Here is a 15,655-nt window from a genome sequence, read left to right as displayed (position 1 = left end):
CAATTCCTTCAGCCTTCCTTCATAGGTCATGTTCTCAAGACCTTTAATCATTCTCGTTGCTCTTCTCTGGACCCTCTCCAGTTTCTCCACATCTTTCTTGAAATGTGGTGCCCAGAACTGGACACAATACTCCAGTTGAGGCCTAACCAGTGCAGAGTAAAGCGGAAGAATGACTTCTCATGTCTTGTTTACAACACAACTGTTAATGCATCCCAGAATCACGTTTGCTTTTTTTGCAACAGTATCACACTGTTGACTCATATTAGGCTTGTGGTCCACTATGACCCCTAGATCTCTTTCTACCATACTCCTTCCTAGACAGTCTCTTCCCATTCTGTATGTGTGAAACTGATTGTTCCTTCCTAAGTGGAGCACTTTGCATTTATCTTTATTGAACTTCATCCTGTTTACCTCAGACCATTTCTCCATCCAGCCCAGTCTCCTGTCTTCCGACAGTGGCCAGAGCCAGGTGCCCCAGAGGGAATGAACAGAACAGGTAATCAAGTGATCCATCCCCTGTCACTCATTCCCAGCTTCTGGCAAACAGAGGCTCGGGACACTGAAGGAACAGAAATGGACACTGAGTAGAGTAGGGACGACAAATACAATTTATGTCAAAGTATTTCTGTCCATCTTCTCATTCCCCAAAGCTGTTTGTCTGTTCTTGAATATATATAGCCAAGAGAAGTGCGGTCACACATGCAAACCAATGGCACGTCTCTGTTTATTTCTCTGTCTGTAAAGTGATGACGTTTGAATGCTGCAGCCGATCAATTCCGAAATTTCAGGGAATGTTCTAGCCATCAGTGGGTGCAGCCCTGTGGATGTTGGTGGCAATCAGCAAAGCAGGACAGGAGAAAAGGGGAACACAAGGAGGAGTCCTTGGCATCTGGTTAGTAGGACCAGCAGCTTCAGCCACCTCGGGAATTGACTCTAGATCAAAGCAGTGGTTGATGGGAGCAATACACACCTCTCAGCATAACAACTGCCCCGTCTCAGCTCGGGACGTCCAAAGCAGTTTCAAATGTCACCCCTTTGGGAATGTAGTGCGGGGGGGGAGTTGGGTCTGGGGATTTGCATTAATTCTCTTAAATAGGGGGTGGCACATAGTGAGCTTGTGGGGTGCAACAGAAGGACACCTGGAGCCCCTGGTGTGTGCAAATTGCTCAATTTACAGATGCAAAAAAGTGCTCAGCCTCCCCCCAGTTACAACTACTGTTAATCTCCTGCTTTGAGATAGTGCTGGCCCCATCGCAAACAGGACGGACAGGTGGCTCCTGCTGCAGAACTTGGCTCGATTCACCCCAGAAAGTTCTATTCAGGTGCCGGGCACTGCTCACCCCCACTGGAAGCCACAGTCCCTGCCTCAAAATACTGATTGACTTTTATTGCCTTTAACATCTGAGACAGTAATTTAAAAACATCAGATAGTCATTCTCAAACCTTTGTTTTGTTTGTTTTCTTATCATGGAGGTTAAGTCCATTAATGGCTGTTAGCCAGGATGGGTAAGGAATGGTGTCCCTAGCCTCTGTTTGTCACAGGATGGAGATGGATAGCAGGAGAGAGATCACTCGATCATTACCTAAGTTCACTCCCTCTGGGGCACCTGGCATTGGCCACTGTCAGTAGACAGGATACTGGGCTAGATGGACCTTTGATATGACCCCGAACGGCCGTTCTTATGTTCTTATGTTTTGTACTGGTGACCTCTTTCACATAGCAAGCCTCTGCATGTGGCCCCTTTTTATAAATTAAAATCATGTTTTTAATATATTTAACACTATTATAAATGCTGGAGGCAAAGCGGGCTTTGGAGTGGAGGCTGACAGTTCACAACCTCCCTGTAATAGCCTCATGACCCCCTGAGGGGTCCCAACCCCTAGTTTGAGACTCCCTGACATAAGAGGAGATAACAGAATCTTTTGCAGGCAACTGCCTATACACAGTTTGAATTGTTCTAGTATTTTATCGTTGGAGACGTTTGAATGTCCTCTGAGAAGATACGACGTTCAGTCAACAAGCTATTCAAAACTTGTCCAACAAAACCATATCCGACACGACTCCCAGTTCACATAAAGTCTCTGGAGAATATTCGGGAGATCCTCTTGCGAATCTCCTTTGTCTTCATGCTGTAAACAATTGGGTTTAACACAGGGGGGACAAAGAGGTAGGCATAGGACATAAGAATATGCACAACTCGAGGGGCATTTCCCCCAAACCTGTGCACAACAGAGACTGCAATTATTGGGACATAAAAGAGTAAGACAGCACAGATGTGTGAGGCGCAGGTGTTTAGGGCCGTGAGGCGCTGTTCATGGGATGCAATATTAAAAACAGTCCTTAGAACCTTAACATAAGATAGGATGATGAACACTGAGTCTAAGCCATAAGTGATGAGAATGGTAAATAATCCGTAGATGTTATTGACTGTTGTGTCTGCACACGCCAGTCTCATGATGTCTGCGTGCAAGCAGTAGGTGTGGGAGAGGACATTGCCTTTGCAGATTGGCAGCCGTTTAATAAGAAAGGGGAAAGGGAGGAGCATGCTGGTATTTTTAATCACAAGAGCCAGCCCAATCTTCACAATCCTGGGACTGGTCAAGATGGTCGCGTAGCGCAGCAGGTCGCGGATGGCGACAAAGCGATCGAATGACATGGCCAGTAAAATCCCTGACTCCATGAAGGAAAAGAAGTGAATGAAAAACATCTGGGCCAGGCAGGCGTCAAACGTGACTTCTATGACATCGAAGCAGAAGATGCTGAGCACCGTGGGCAGGGTCGACAGAGACATACCGAGGTCGTTGACTGACAACATGCAAAGGAGCAAATACATGGGCTGGTGGAGACGCCGGTCTGCCCAGATAACGCAGAGAACAGTGCAATTCCCTACCATGGCGGTGATGTAGACCACACAGAAAGCTATCGAGATCCAGTGGCAAACAGCTTCCTGGCCTGGGAACCCGGTCAGTTGGAATGTGGCAGGATGGAAGCTGATGCTATTGAAATCCACCATGATGAGCAGTCGCTGTCCTGGTCAGCTCCAATCCCCTGTGTAAATGTAAAATGAACCTGAGAGTTACTTCGAGACCAAGTGACTGTGAAGGGACCTGCAGTTCAGCATTGACTTGCAGAATCCCAATTCATAAGGGCCCTGTCCTGCAAGCCTGGGGCTGCTCTGCCCAGTGAAATCAATGAGGAGTTGTTCTGAATCAAGCCTGAAGAGCCAGGTTCCAAGAATTCATTTCCAGCCCTATCCCGTTAGAAGGAACCAAGAGATTCTGCTCCCACAGTTCCGCTGTGCACAGCTCAAGAACATTCCTCAGGGAGGAGGTTGATGAATTGGGCCCTCCGCTAGTCACATTCAGAGTAGAAGTAAGGTGCACATTGTTAATAGCAAGGGAAATGAACCCTTTGCAAGGGCAACTGTGAATTCCCCAGCACTGGCAGCTGGGATGGCTCTAGTTCACACAGGAATGAATTCAGGGCAGGCCTCTGGCCTGTGCGATGCAGTTGATCAGAGTGGTCCCTCCTGGCCTTAAATATTTGAAGCTCTGCCAGCCTGGAATGATGCACCTCGCTCCTCTCCACCACTCGTCACTCGCCTGCCGCCCTCCCCCATACAGCAGCGGGAAGGCTGGAGACCTGCCCGCTGGCTCTGACTCTGGCACAGTGCAAAGTCTGGCAAGCCTCATGATCCCTCAGTGCATCTGAGCCCTGCCTCCCAGCTGGGCGGTGGGTCTTCCCGTCTCAGACAGGGATGCTGCTAAAAGCAGAATTGGGACCTGTGTTTAACTGTGCTCTGCATTACGCCATACGATCTCCAGCCCTCTTAGACTCTTTGAAGGCAGGGAAACGACAGATTTATTATTGCTTATGAGTGTTAATGATTCTGCAGCCACAAGTGCACATCAGCGCTTTACAAATGATTAAAGGGACAGGCCCCAGCCATGAGAACTCACAGATTGCAGGCTGGCCCCTGTCCGCCCCTACTTAGTGGCTGTGCAATGCTCTGGAGTTCAGTAGGGCTGGACAGCCCGTAAACCTGGGCAGGATTTGTCTCTAAGGCTACATCTGTGCTTCAAGCAGGGGGGCTGATTCTCCTGCTAATGGTCCCCCGCCCGTGTTAGCTTCCATCCGGCTAGAGCCTGGGGCAGGCAGCACAGGCGGGGCTGAGCTGTGCCGAGGAAAAACCAACCGGCAACCATGTGTGTGTATCTGGGTGTGAGATTGTGTGTCTGTCTCTCTGTGTGTCTGTCTGTTGTGAGTGTGCATCTCTGCGGGTGTCTATGTGTTTGTGTGAATGTGTCTGTCTGTCTCTGTGGTGAGTGTATGTGTGTCTTTTTGCGTGTGTGTATGTGAGAGAGAGAGATATTGTGTGTGTGAGTGTCTGTGTGTGTATGCGTCTGTGTGTGTGAGTGTCTGTCTTTCTCTGTATGTGAGTGTGTGTGTGCGTGTGTGTCTGTGCGTGAAATATGTTGAAATGTTCTCGTTAAGGATTGAGGAAACCAAGTCAGGCCAGAAGGCAGAGGTGCCAGGCTGGGGGTTAGCAAGAGATTAGTGAGAAGAGCTTGATGAGATTTGACATTCCTGCAATGTCCCCGTGTACCACAGACCCACCCAGCTCCTGCATGTCCCCCAGGAGGCAGAGGAACATTGGCCAGAGACAATGGGGCAAATCCCTCCTCTTATGATAGAGCCTTGGGACAATGGACTCTCACGCAGAGCTGAGGAGATCTCAGGCTTTAAACTCCTCTAAAAAATCCACCCTGCCCCTTCCCCAGCTGCCTGCTTTTCCGTCTCAGCACGACGAGGGGCTTTACTGACTGTGCTGCGTTTGATCCCATCTGTCCAGGAGGAAAATCATCCAGAGCCAACTAACAAGTAAGGGGCAGAATTTCAAAAGCACAGATAAGAGTTAGGTACTTAAGTTATCTCCTGCTAAACGGTGAAATCAATTTTAAAAGTGTCCTGATTATAAACTTTTTTAAAGCTTTATTTGACTCATATTTCCCTGTAAAACTCAAAATAGAGGGTGCCAGATAATCAACCCCCTTCTTTCAACTGCAGCTGACTCACCAGGGTGGATGTAACGAAAATCTTCACCATGGAGGGAAAAAGGCTCTGGACCCAGCCTGCCTGGAGTATACGCCCCAGACTGCCAGGCACGGGAGAGTATTTATACTGTATCCTTGCAGCAGCTCCTTGGAGGTCACACAGTCCACTGGGAACTCAAGCGGAGGCTGATGTTTGAACATGGGCTAATCAGGCAAAGAAGCCGTATAGAGTAGCAAGAGCCCTGTGACTTTTGCTGCTTGTATCCATTATCCTACATGAGAACAACAGAAAATAAGAATAACGAGGAGTCCGGGGGCACCTTGAAGACTAACAGATTTAACAGATTCAAATCTGTTACTCTTGAAGGTGCTCCCAGACTCCTCGTTGTTTTTGTGGCTACAGACTAACATGGCTCCCCCTCGGATAGACAATAAAAACAGCCACACACAGTCAGAACAATTCCATCTAGCCCAGAATCCTGACTTGTGACAGTGGCCAAAGCCCAGGTGCTTCACAGGGAGTCTCTATTAATTTAATTGGGTGACTCTGGTCTGTGTGTTATGTGTAAATAACACTTCCACATTTACTTTCTCCACACCAGTCATGATTTTATAGTCCTCTATCATATCTCCCCCCCCCCCACCCCGCCCGCTTACTTGTCTCTTTTTCAGGCTGAAAAGTCCCAGTCTTTTTAGTCTCTCTTCATATGGAAGCTGTGCCATACCCCTCATCATTTTTGTTGCCCTTCTATGGGCAATTGTAATATATCTCTTTTTGAGATGAGGCGACCAGAACTGCACGCAATATTCAAGGTGTGAGTATGCCGTGATTTATAGAGAGGCAATATGATATTTTCTGTCTGATTATTTATCCCTTTCCTAATGATTCCCAACATTCTGTTTGCTTTTTTAACTGCTGCTGCACACTGAGGGGATGTTTTCAGAGAACTATCCACAATGACTCCAAGATCTCTTTCTTGCATGGTAACAGCTAATTTAGACCCCATCATTTTATATGTATAGTTAAGATTATGTTTTCCAATGTGCATTACTTTGGATTTATCAACACTGAATTTCATCTGCCATTGTGTTGCCCAGTCACTCAGTTTTGAGAGATCCTTTTGTAAGTCTTCGCAGTAAGCTTTGCACTTAACTATCTTGAGTAATTTTGTATCATCCACAAACTTTGCCATATCACTGTTTTCCCTTTTTCCATATCACTTATGAATTTGTTGAACAGTAATTGTCCCAATACAGACCCCTGAGTGTCTCCACTATTTACCTCTCTCCTTTCTGAAAATTGACCGTTTATTCCTACCTTTTGTTTTCTGTTTTCTTTAACCAGTTACTGATCCATGAGAGGACCTTCCTTCTTGGACCTTGCTTCTTATCCTATGACAGTTTATTTACTTAAGAATATTTGATGAAGGACCTTGTCACAGGCTTTCTGAAAGGCCAAGGCCAATATATCCACAGGATCACCCTTGCCCACATATGTGTTGATGCCCTCACAGAATTCTAGTAGATTGGCGAGGCATGATTTCCCTTCACAAAAAGCATGTTGACACTTCCTCAACAAATCATGTTCATCTATGTGTCTGAGAATTGTGTTCTTACTATGGTTTCAACCAATTTTTCCAGTACTGAAGTTAGCCTTAACAGCCTGTAATTCCCAGAATCGCTTCTGAAGCCTTCTTTGAAAAATTGGCGTCACACTAGCTAGCCTCCAGTCATTTGGTACAGAAGCTGATTTAAATGATAGGTTACGGACTACAGTTATCCTATGTGACCTGTGATCCCAGATCTACTCTCTAGACAGACACAGTTATCCTGAATCACACCCAGTACAACATGGCTGGCACCCACATGGACCATTGGATACTCAGTGAGCATAAAGGGCAGGGGAGCCCACTGGTGTCCTAGACACAAGACAGATGTGGATGATCACAAGGCCTTGCGGACCATAGGTCACAGAGGGGGAAGTACAAGTCTGGCTGTCTGGATGGAAGGAAGTCATGAATAGAAATAGCCCTATACATGCACACACACACATAAGGGACACAAGGCAGGTGGAAACGGGATTGGCCCTGGAGTGCCTTGTGGATGTGTGGCAGATGAATCAGAGAGGCCCCCATAGAGCATCTTAGGCACCCTGCATGTGTGTGTGAGCGGCCTTGTGGAGTACCTGGACCTGGGGCACTGTGGGATGGGAGTGGCCCCTCTATAGCCCTTTCCAAAGCCCACCTTTGAGAACAAGTATGAGAATTTGGCTGTCTGCATGCACTGCATATGAGAATGAGTCCCTCACCCCTAGCACCCGATGCCTGGTGCACGGGACTAGAAACAGCCCGGCTCTGCAGCCTTTTCTGTGCACAGGTTCCAAAACTCATTGTAAGATGAAGATGTGGACATGCGGACTCACCCCTGCGGTGTTTCCTGCTGGTCTCTCAGGGAATTAGCTCAATTTCCAGCCTGGAGTGCCCTCTGCAGGCCAGTGATCCACTACCGCTTGGCCCCCATGTCCCTCCCTGGATTCCAGTGCCCTGTTATCTGGGGTGCTGCCCCCTGGCAGTACCCCACCCATATGAGTCTCCTCTCCCTGGGGAACCCCCAACCCACTATCCTCACCTTGCCTCTGTTTTGGTTACTGCCCAGTCTCCATCTAGCCCCTTTTCATTGGGGCAGACTGTGGTATCAGTCACTCATCACCAGCAAAGGGGTCTGGACTGGCTGCCTTTACCCACCCTCAGGCTGCCCCCCTGCAATCCCAATACCTAGGTGGGCCTAGAACTAGGCCCTGCAGCCTGGGGAGTTGCTGACCTAGGGCTTCCCAGCTCCTAAGGCCTTTCCCCAGCCCTGCCTCCCTCTAAGTCCCCTGGATGAGTTCCCCAGCAGCCAGGCCTATCTCCCTCTCCAGTCAGCTCGGCCTGACTGGAGCATGGCCACAGCTCAGCCTGCTTTCCCCAATCAGCCCAGGCTTCTTGCTCCAACCACAGCCCTCTCCTGCGCTGTTTTAAGCCCTTCAGAGCAGGAGCAGGGGACCACCCTGTTACAGAGGGTTTAAAGTCTTGTTGTTTGTTTATCGTTCCTGATCTCCCCCCACACTCCGTGCCCAGGTCCTGGGCAGTGAGAGACACAGACACACAGTAATAGGCAGACCTTGCTCTAACACACAAAAGTGAAGGGAGGTGAAAGCGAGACAGACTAGGGAAGAGATGCACCCAAGGTCACAAAGCCAGTCACTGGTAGGGCTGTGATCTAGAACCCAGATCTCCGGGCTTCCAGTCCAGTGCTTTGTGTCTGCTGCAAAACAGCCTCCCAAAGCTATCACTTTCCCCAGCTCTCCATAGGCACCACTAGCTCACTGGTTAAACCCTTCTGTCTCCGTCCGATGACATGGTAGCGATGGACTAGCATAGAGGGTCGCTGCCAAAGCACCCCGCACAGGTCTGAGGCGCTCACCGTCATTTAGCCAGGCTGGCCAGGTTTACTGGTTAGTTCTTCCAGCCCTTCCTTGGATCTGCACCAGAGCAGTGTCTGGAGGGGCTCTCAGCCCTCAGCACTGGCTTATCGGAGCTCCAGCATACTATCTTTTCCTCCGGCCAGGGGGCCAGGGAGCACTAGGTTGAAAACCATCAAGCCCACAGAGAGGGCCCTGAATGTGTTGACACCAGGCTGGGAGATGACACCAAAGGGCAGCATCTTTCAACTTAAATACCTGTGGGGGCTAAAAGAGGACAGCCCAGGCCATTGGGGAGAGTGCTGCACACTGGATGTTCATTGATTTGTGTAATACACAGTCCTGATGTCTTAAATGTTAACAGACCAGCCCATGTTAGATTGAAAGTCCTAGAGAAGCAGCTATGCACTGACTCCGGTACTGCCAGGGGAAAGACCACGTAAGGATCTGCTGCTGGAACTGCTACTGTGGTCTTGTCATATTATTACTGTATTTGGATTGCTTTTATTTATAAGGCATTTGCAATATCCCCCAGCTCCAAATGTGAAATAGTCTGGAACAGTCATACCCTGTCAATTCAAGCTTAACATCACCTTCATCATACAAAGAATTGTGCATAATGAACAAATAAAGTAGAGAACAAACATCCTCCCGAAAGGCCACAATTCACCTACTTAATCTCACACTTTGTGGCATCTCTTTTTTCATGGTCAGCCAATCACCCGATACAGAAATCATGACCTAATGTTTCAAATGAGACATGAAATTTTTGTTGCTTCAGTTTTTAGGTGCCCAATCAGAGATGTCTTCAAAGTGTAAATTTTCAGAGAACAAGTGTCCAACCCTGTTTGAAAATCAGGCCTTTTGCCATGTCTCTAGTTGGGTACCACATGACTGAAGACCCCCAAATCACTAGCCACTTCTGAAACTTTAAGCCACCCATCCATCCATCCATCCATCCATCCATCCATCCATCCACTTACAAATGAAAAAGATAGACATCAGAAACCATCTCACACCCAGGTTGGGTTAGTTACTTAGAGAACATTTTGAGGATTCTCTTTCGAATCTCCTTGGTTTTTATACTGTAAACCATGGGGTTTATCACGGGGGGCACAAAGAGGTAAGCACTGGACATCAGAATGTGGACCAGCGGCGGGACGTTCTCGCCATACCTGTGTATGACAGAGACTGTGATCATTGGAATGTAGAATATTAAGACAGCGCAGACATGGGAGACGCAGGTATTCAGGGCCTTGAGACGCTGCCCCCCAGAGGCGATACTGAAGATGGTCGTCATAATCAGAATGTAGGAGATGACAATAATCAGCAAGTCTATTCCGAAGACAAAGAGAACAGCACATAAGCCGTAGATGTTATTGACTGTGATGTCCGCACATGCCAGCCTCATCACGTCAGGGTGTAGACAGTAGGCGTGCGACAGGACTTCAGCACGGCAGAAAGGCAAGCGTTTAATAAGAATGGGTAACGGTAAAACCACACTGAAGCTTCTAACCACAATGGCCAGCCAGATTCTCACAATCCTGGGGTTGGTGAAGATGGCCGCGTAGCGCAGTGGGTCGCGGATGGCGACAAAGCGATCGAATGACATGGCCAGTAAAATCCCCGACCCCATGTTGGAAAAGAAGTGAATGAAAAACATCTGGGTCAGGCAGGCATCGAATGCGATGTCTGTGACATCGAAGCAGAAGATGCTGAGCACCGTGGGCAGGGTCGACAGCATAACACCGAGGTCATTGACGGACAACATGCAAAGGAACAAATACATGGGCTGGTGGAGATGCCGGTCTGCCCAGATAATGCAGAGAACAGTGCAATTCCCTACAATGGCAGTGATGTAAAACACACAGAAAGGGATCGAGATCCAGTGATTAGCAGCTTCCAGGCCCGGGAACCCAGCCAGCTGGAACATTGTGGGCTGAAAGTTGGTGCTATTGAAATCTGTCATGATGAGCAATCTCTGTCCTGGTCAGCTTTAAACCCCTGTGAAAATGCAAAATGAACCTGTGAATCACCCTGTGATCAAAAAAGAGGAAAGGTCAGCTCAGAGCCCCTGGATCACAAATCCTTAAGTCACACTAACAGCTCTTACCTGTTCTCAGTTGTGCTCAGGTGCCATCATGATACATATAATAATACTGGGGTGATAATCGTTACTTCCAGGGACAGCTTCACCTAAAGGACAGGTTGCAGTTCTCAACGCTGTGTCAAATGTGATTTATTCGGAAGTATTGCACGTGGCATCATACGTTCCCATAGCGGTTATCATCTATGGGCCTCTGAGGCACACCTGACACGACATGTTCGTTATATGTATGCAGCCCTTCTGTAGCCATGGTGAACCCAGAACAGTGGGGAGACAAGGCGGAGGAGTAGGGACAGTCCTGATTTTTGAGTCTTTTTCTTATATAGGCTCCTATTACCCCCCATCCCCGTCCCGATTTTTCACATTTGCTGTCTGGTCACCCTATGAGAGAGGGAATATCTTCGATCAGGCCAACTTTGGTTGGTGGGAGACAGTGACAAGCCTTTGAGTTCCCACTGAGCTCTTCTGCAGGGCTGGGACAAGCCTTCAGGCCTGAAGACGAACTCTGTATGAGCTTGAAAGCTCATCTCTCTCACCAACCGAAGTTGGTCCAGTCAAAGATATTCTCTCCCCCACCTTGTCTGTCTGATGTTCCTTATGCAGCACCTGAGACCTGACTTCATCCCTCACCATGCCAGTTCCTCTCCTGGCCTTCAGTAACCTCCCTTCATCATGAGAGCAAGAATTCCAGGCCTTGCTAGGCGCAAGGGAGGGCAGAGTCACTGGGATCTCAGTCCAGCAATGTGCTCCCCTCCAGTGGGGCTACTCCTGTGCTTCATTGCTCTGCTGGTTCGGGCCTGCATGCTCAGCACCAGGCAGGATGGAGCCTTGGCTGAGCAGCAGGAATCCCGGCAGGGCAATTCCCACCCCCAAACTGTGCATAACCCAAGATTATTCAAGCTACATTTGAGAAGAAAAATTTGCCCTAAATCTAAGCAGGCAACCAGGTAAAATACCAGGTACCAGCACTGTGTGGGTCCATTTTCATACCCACCTATAGCACCTTCAGCATGTGAAACAAGATAGTACATATCCCATGCGTGCACCAGGGCACGTGCATCCCACACACATAGTACATCCCTTCCCATGTGTGCCTTGCAGCATGTCTCCAGCTTCCTGCTGGGCGCATGGATAAAGGCAGTTTTCCAGCCTGAAATTCCTGGTTAGATTGCAGCTTTGGCTGAAATAAGTTTGGGCCACTGCAGATTCCACATGCAGGGGGCCAGGTTCACTCAGTGCTCAGACTCCAGGGTGCCAACGGGTTGCACAAGGGCCAGGAGGACAAGGACTCATTTTAAGCCCCCTCTGTCCTATTGTCGTTGCAGTTCAGGACAATAAACTGTAAGACGATTCCAGCTGTGAACGCTCCTGCTCTGACTCCCTGCCTCACAGACACCCCCCTGGTCTCTCACGTAACTAACATGCTTGGAGGAATGTCTGAAGCTGCAACAACCTGAGATGCATCTTGGGAGCCCAAACTTATTTTTGAAAGCTCACCTGCCCCACAGACTTGCCTGGCAATGACATTTTTGCTGAGCACCACCAGCCGTCCCCCTAGCCCTTCGCCTAGTACCCCGTCTCATCAGCCTACTCACCAGCAACGCGCAGGGCCGCAGGAGTGGGAAGACCTTTTCTTTACCCCAGAGGCATAAAGCTGCACTGGTCGATGGCGTGTGCCTGCTAGGCTTGCAGCACAAGGGTAATTATAACATACCACTAATGAAAGCAATTTGGGGACCGTTCCATTAGTGGGGAATGTCTACAAGTATTTAAAGACGAGAATAAAATGAGAGAGAAATTAAAGATTAACCCAGGAGCGTGTGGAACTTACTCCCAGGCCAGCCTTAGCCAACGTGACTCACAAGGAGACAGCAGAGCTGTGGGTTTAGTGCTCACGCCAGGGGTGTGGATGTCCGCTCAAGCCCCTGATGCTCACAGACATTCTTGCTTCCAGGGGAGAGCTGGGAACCTGGCCATGAATGTATCAACTGCCATGAATAAAGATTCAATTAAACCCCTTTGAGTTTGAACATCATGTTACGGGGTCCTCTTTACTCTGCCAGCCAGGAGGTCCACGCCATCAACATCAGGTGTGGCTGCAGCTCCACGGACATACCCCAGCTAGATTCAACCTGGCTAGCGCTGGGTCCGGGAGCAGTGACACTACAGTAACGTGCACCTCTGTGCAGGCAAGCCCTGGGCATCAGGGCTACCTGACTACTACCCAGTGTGCCAGGCACTGAGTCAGAGAGTCTCAGGCCAGCCTGACCTCCCATCCAACACAGCCCACAAGCCCCAGCCAGCCCTGCACACTCAACTCAACCATTGAAACAAGACCAACCTCGGGAGACTGGGCCCCAGGCAGTGCACAGGAGAGCCAATGGCAGGGAACTGATCAAGTGAGAGGTACCCTGTCAAGGTTCCTCCCCCACTCTGAACTTTAGGGTACAGATGTGGGGACCTGCATGGACACTTCTAAGCTTAATTACTAGCTTAGATCTGGTAATACTGCCACCATCCAGAAATGTCAGTGTCTGGAACACTTCCTGTCCCCCCAAAACCTTCCCCCCCGAGGCAGCCTTGAGAGGCTTTTTCACCAAGTTCTTGGTGAACACTAATCCAACCCCTTGGATCTTAACACAAGGAGAATTTAATCATTCCCCACCTCCTTTCCCCCACCAATTCCTGGTGAGTTCAGATCCAATCCCCTTTGATCTTAAAAGAAGGAAAAATCAATCAGGTTCTTAAAAAGAAAGAAAGGTAAAAATCAGCTCTGTAAAATCAGGATGGAAAATACTTTACAGGGTATTCAGATTCATATAGCCCAGAGGAACCCCCTCTAGCCTTAGATTCAAAGTTTGCTGAAAGGTAAAATCCTCTCAGCAAAAAAGAACATTTACAAGTTGAGAAAACAAAAATAAGACTAACACGCCTTGCCTGGCTGATTACTTACAAGTTTGAAACATGAGAGACTGATTCAGAAAGATTTGGAGAGCCTGGATTGACGTCTGGTCCCTCTTAGTCCTGAGAGCAAACAACCCCCAAAACAAAGAGCACAAACAAAGGCTTCCCTCCACCACGATTTGAAAGTATCTTATCTCCTGACTGGTTCTTTGGTCAGGTGTCAGCCAGGTTTACTGAGCTTCTTAACGCTTTACAGGTAAAAGAGGCATTAACCCTTAACCATCTGTTTATGACATACCCAGATAACCCTGGCAAGTGACCCGCCCTGTAGAGGAGCTGGCCAGCGCTCCACCCTCTCTGGGGCGGAGGGGAGCCACACCGGCTCACTGCACACTGCTGAGGTTTGGGGAATTAGTCTGGCCGCGGGAGTCTTCCCTGGCAGCCCTTTTGGAGGCAGACATAAGTACAGTCATGTCAGGGACCTCGGTCGGGGCGGGGCAGCAATGACTCAGGCCCTCGGGCAGGGGCTGAGCTGTCACAGTAGACCCAAACCTCCAAAAGGCCTGGGAGAGGGGGAGACTGACACTCACAAGTTGGGTGGCAGGGAGGACGCAGGCCCTTCCATCCCGCTGCATCCCAGCCTGGTAGCAGCGGTAGATGACCCGCTGCTGTGTCAGTGGGGATCCTGACCGCAACACATCGACATGGGCTCTGGCAGTGCTGCAGCCACAGTAGGGTCGGCTGCCCCCGGGCTACTTCCGGACTCCCCCTTGTGTGGTACCCGAGTCTGGACAGTGTCTTCTGGGGGATCCAGAAGCAGGGGTTCCTCCAGGTAGCGGGCGAGCGGCAGCTCTGGCATCTCCTCTGGTTGGTGGGTGCAGGGCATGTCTGGCAGCTCCTCTGGGTAGTGGGTGTGGGACAGGTCTGGCGGCTCCCCAGGGTGACGGGCACAGGAAGTGAGCCCCATGGTTGCTGAGCGCTGCCCCCTACCACCACAAAATAGCTAGATTAAAGCTAGCCCGAGCTTTCATCTCACCCTGTGACTGCAGTATAGACAAACCCAAAGGCAGAACACTGTCCAGTCGCTGGAAATTGAAGCTAGCCAATTTCAACGTAGAAATCAGATCTGCTGCAGTTCTGGTTACTGGCTGTGATTGTGTCACATCCGTAGGAGAGAACAACCACATCCACTAGTGCAGGAACCACAGGATCCAGTCCTGTAACATGTGCCATGCGGGAGGTCAAACTGGCTGGTCACACTGCTCCCTTTGGCCTTAGAATCAATGAGGTTGTGGCACAAAATGAGAAACCTGGATTAAATTTTTCCTGAATCCTTCTGGATCCGGGTCCTAAAAGATACAACACAAGAAGCATTATTATTGGTGTTTGCTACCCCCGCAAATCCCACTAGGTACAGGATGGCTGGCTCCTTATGCACCTATTTACAATGTTTCGGAAAAGAATCTACTTGATCATGGGGGACTTTCATCTGGGTGACATATCCTGGATGGCTCGTGCTGGCAGTGCTAAAACATCCTTGGAATTTCTAAATATTATAAATGAAAGGTTCCTAACTCAAAAAGTGTTGCATCCAACATGGGGGAATTCTATCTTAGACCATGTCCTAGCCAATACAGAGGAACTGATCACAGACCTGAAAATGAATGGTAGCTTAGGTACATGTGCTCATGACTTGATCACATTTATGATATGAAAACAGAATAAAGCCCAGCCCCATAATAAATATATATATACACACTTGGTGCTTTAAAAGGGACAGTTTCAAAAAGGTGAAAACAATTATCAGCCAAATCAGCTAGAAGGAAGAATTGAATTAGAGAAATGTGAATGATCATTGGGAATCACTGAAGAACACCAAATAGCCACAATCGCACAAGTGAGAAAGAAGGCTATATATGTTCAAAAAAAAAAAAAAGACCAGGTTTAGAAGAGAAGTGAAAGCAGCAGTATAGATATACATATATAACAATCCAGAAGCTAGGAATTATAGAAATTTGATAAAGGAAGCCAAAGGACACAAAGCAAAAGTGTTCAATAAATATTTTTGTTCATTATTTAGGAAACAACATATGATGTAGACATATCATATGGTGATGCTAACACTCTTT

The 15,655-nt window shown here is 48.6% G+C and overlaps 2 protein-coding genes across 3 annotated transcripts; both read right to left on the bottom strand.

Moving 5' to 3' along the window:
• Positions 1-2,069: 2,069 nt before the first annotated feature.
• LOC115643295 (olfactory receptor 51I1-like) lies at positions 2,070-3,014 on the bottom strand. Its single transcript, XM_030547175.1, has one exon. The coding sequence runs from the start codon at positions 3,012-3,014 to the stop codon at positions 2,070-2,072; it is 945 nt and encodes a 314-aa protein (XP_030403035.1).
• A 5,608-nt stretch (positions 3,015-8,622) lies between these two features.
• On the bottom strand, positions 8,623-10,484 carry LOC115643294 (olfactory receptor 51I1-like). Of its 2 annotated transcripts, XM_030547173.1 has the most exons (2): positions 9,562-10,484; positions 8,623-8,641 (listed from the first exon to the last, which is right to left on the bottom strand). In XM_030547173.1, the coding sequence occupies exons 1-2, from the start codon at positions 10,482-10,484 to the stop codon at positions 8,623-8,625; spliced, it is 942 nt and encodes a 313-aa protein (XP_030403033.1). The 2 variants fall into 2 exon arrangements, with proteins under 2 accessions (XP_030403033.1, XP_030403034.1); XM_030547174.1 differs by lacking the exon at positions 8,623-8,641 and having other exon boundaries at positions 9,549-10,484.
• Between the last annotated feature and the right edge of the window lie 5,171 nt (positions 10,485-15,655).

This window comes from Gopherus evgoodei, unplaced genomic scaffold (genome assembly GCF_007399415.2).
Source record: "Gopherus evgoodei ecotype Sinaloan lineage unplaced genomic scaffold, rGopEvg1_v1.p scaffold_56_arrow_ctg1, whole genome shotgun sequence".
Taxonomy (NCBI): Eukaryota; Metazoa; Chordata; order Testudines; family Testudinidae; genus Gopherus; species Gopherus evgoodei.
The sequence above is the reverse complement of the archived record's forward strand: the minus strand, read 5'-3'. Positions and strand labels throughout refer to the sequence as shown.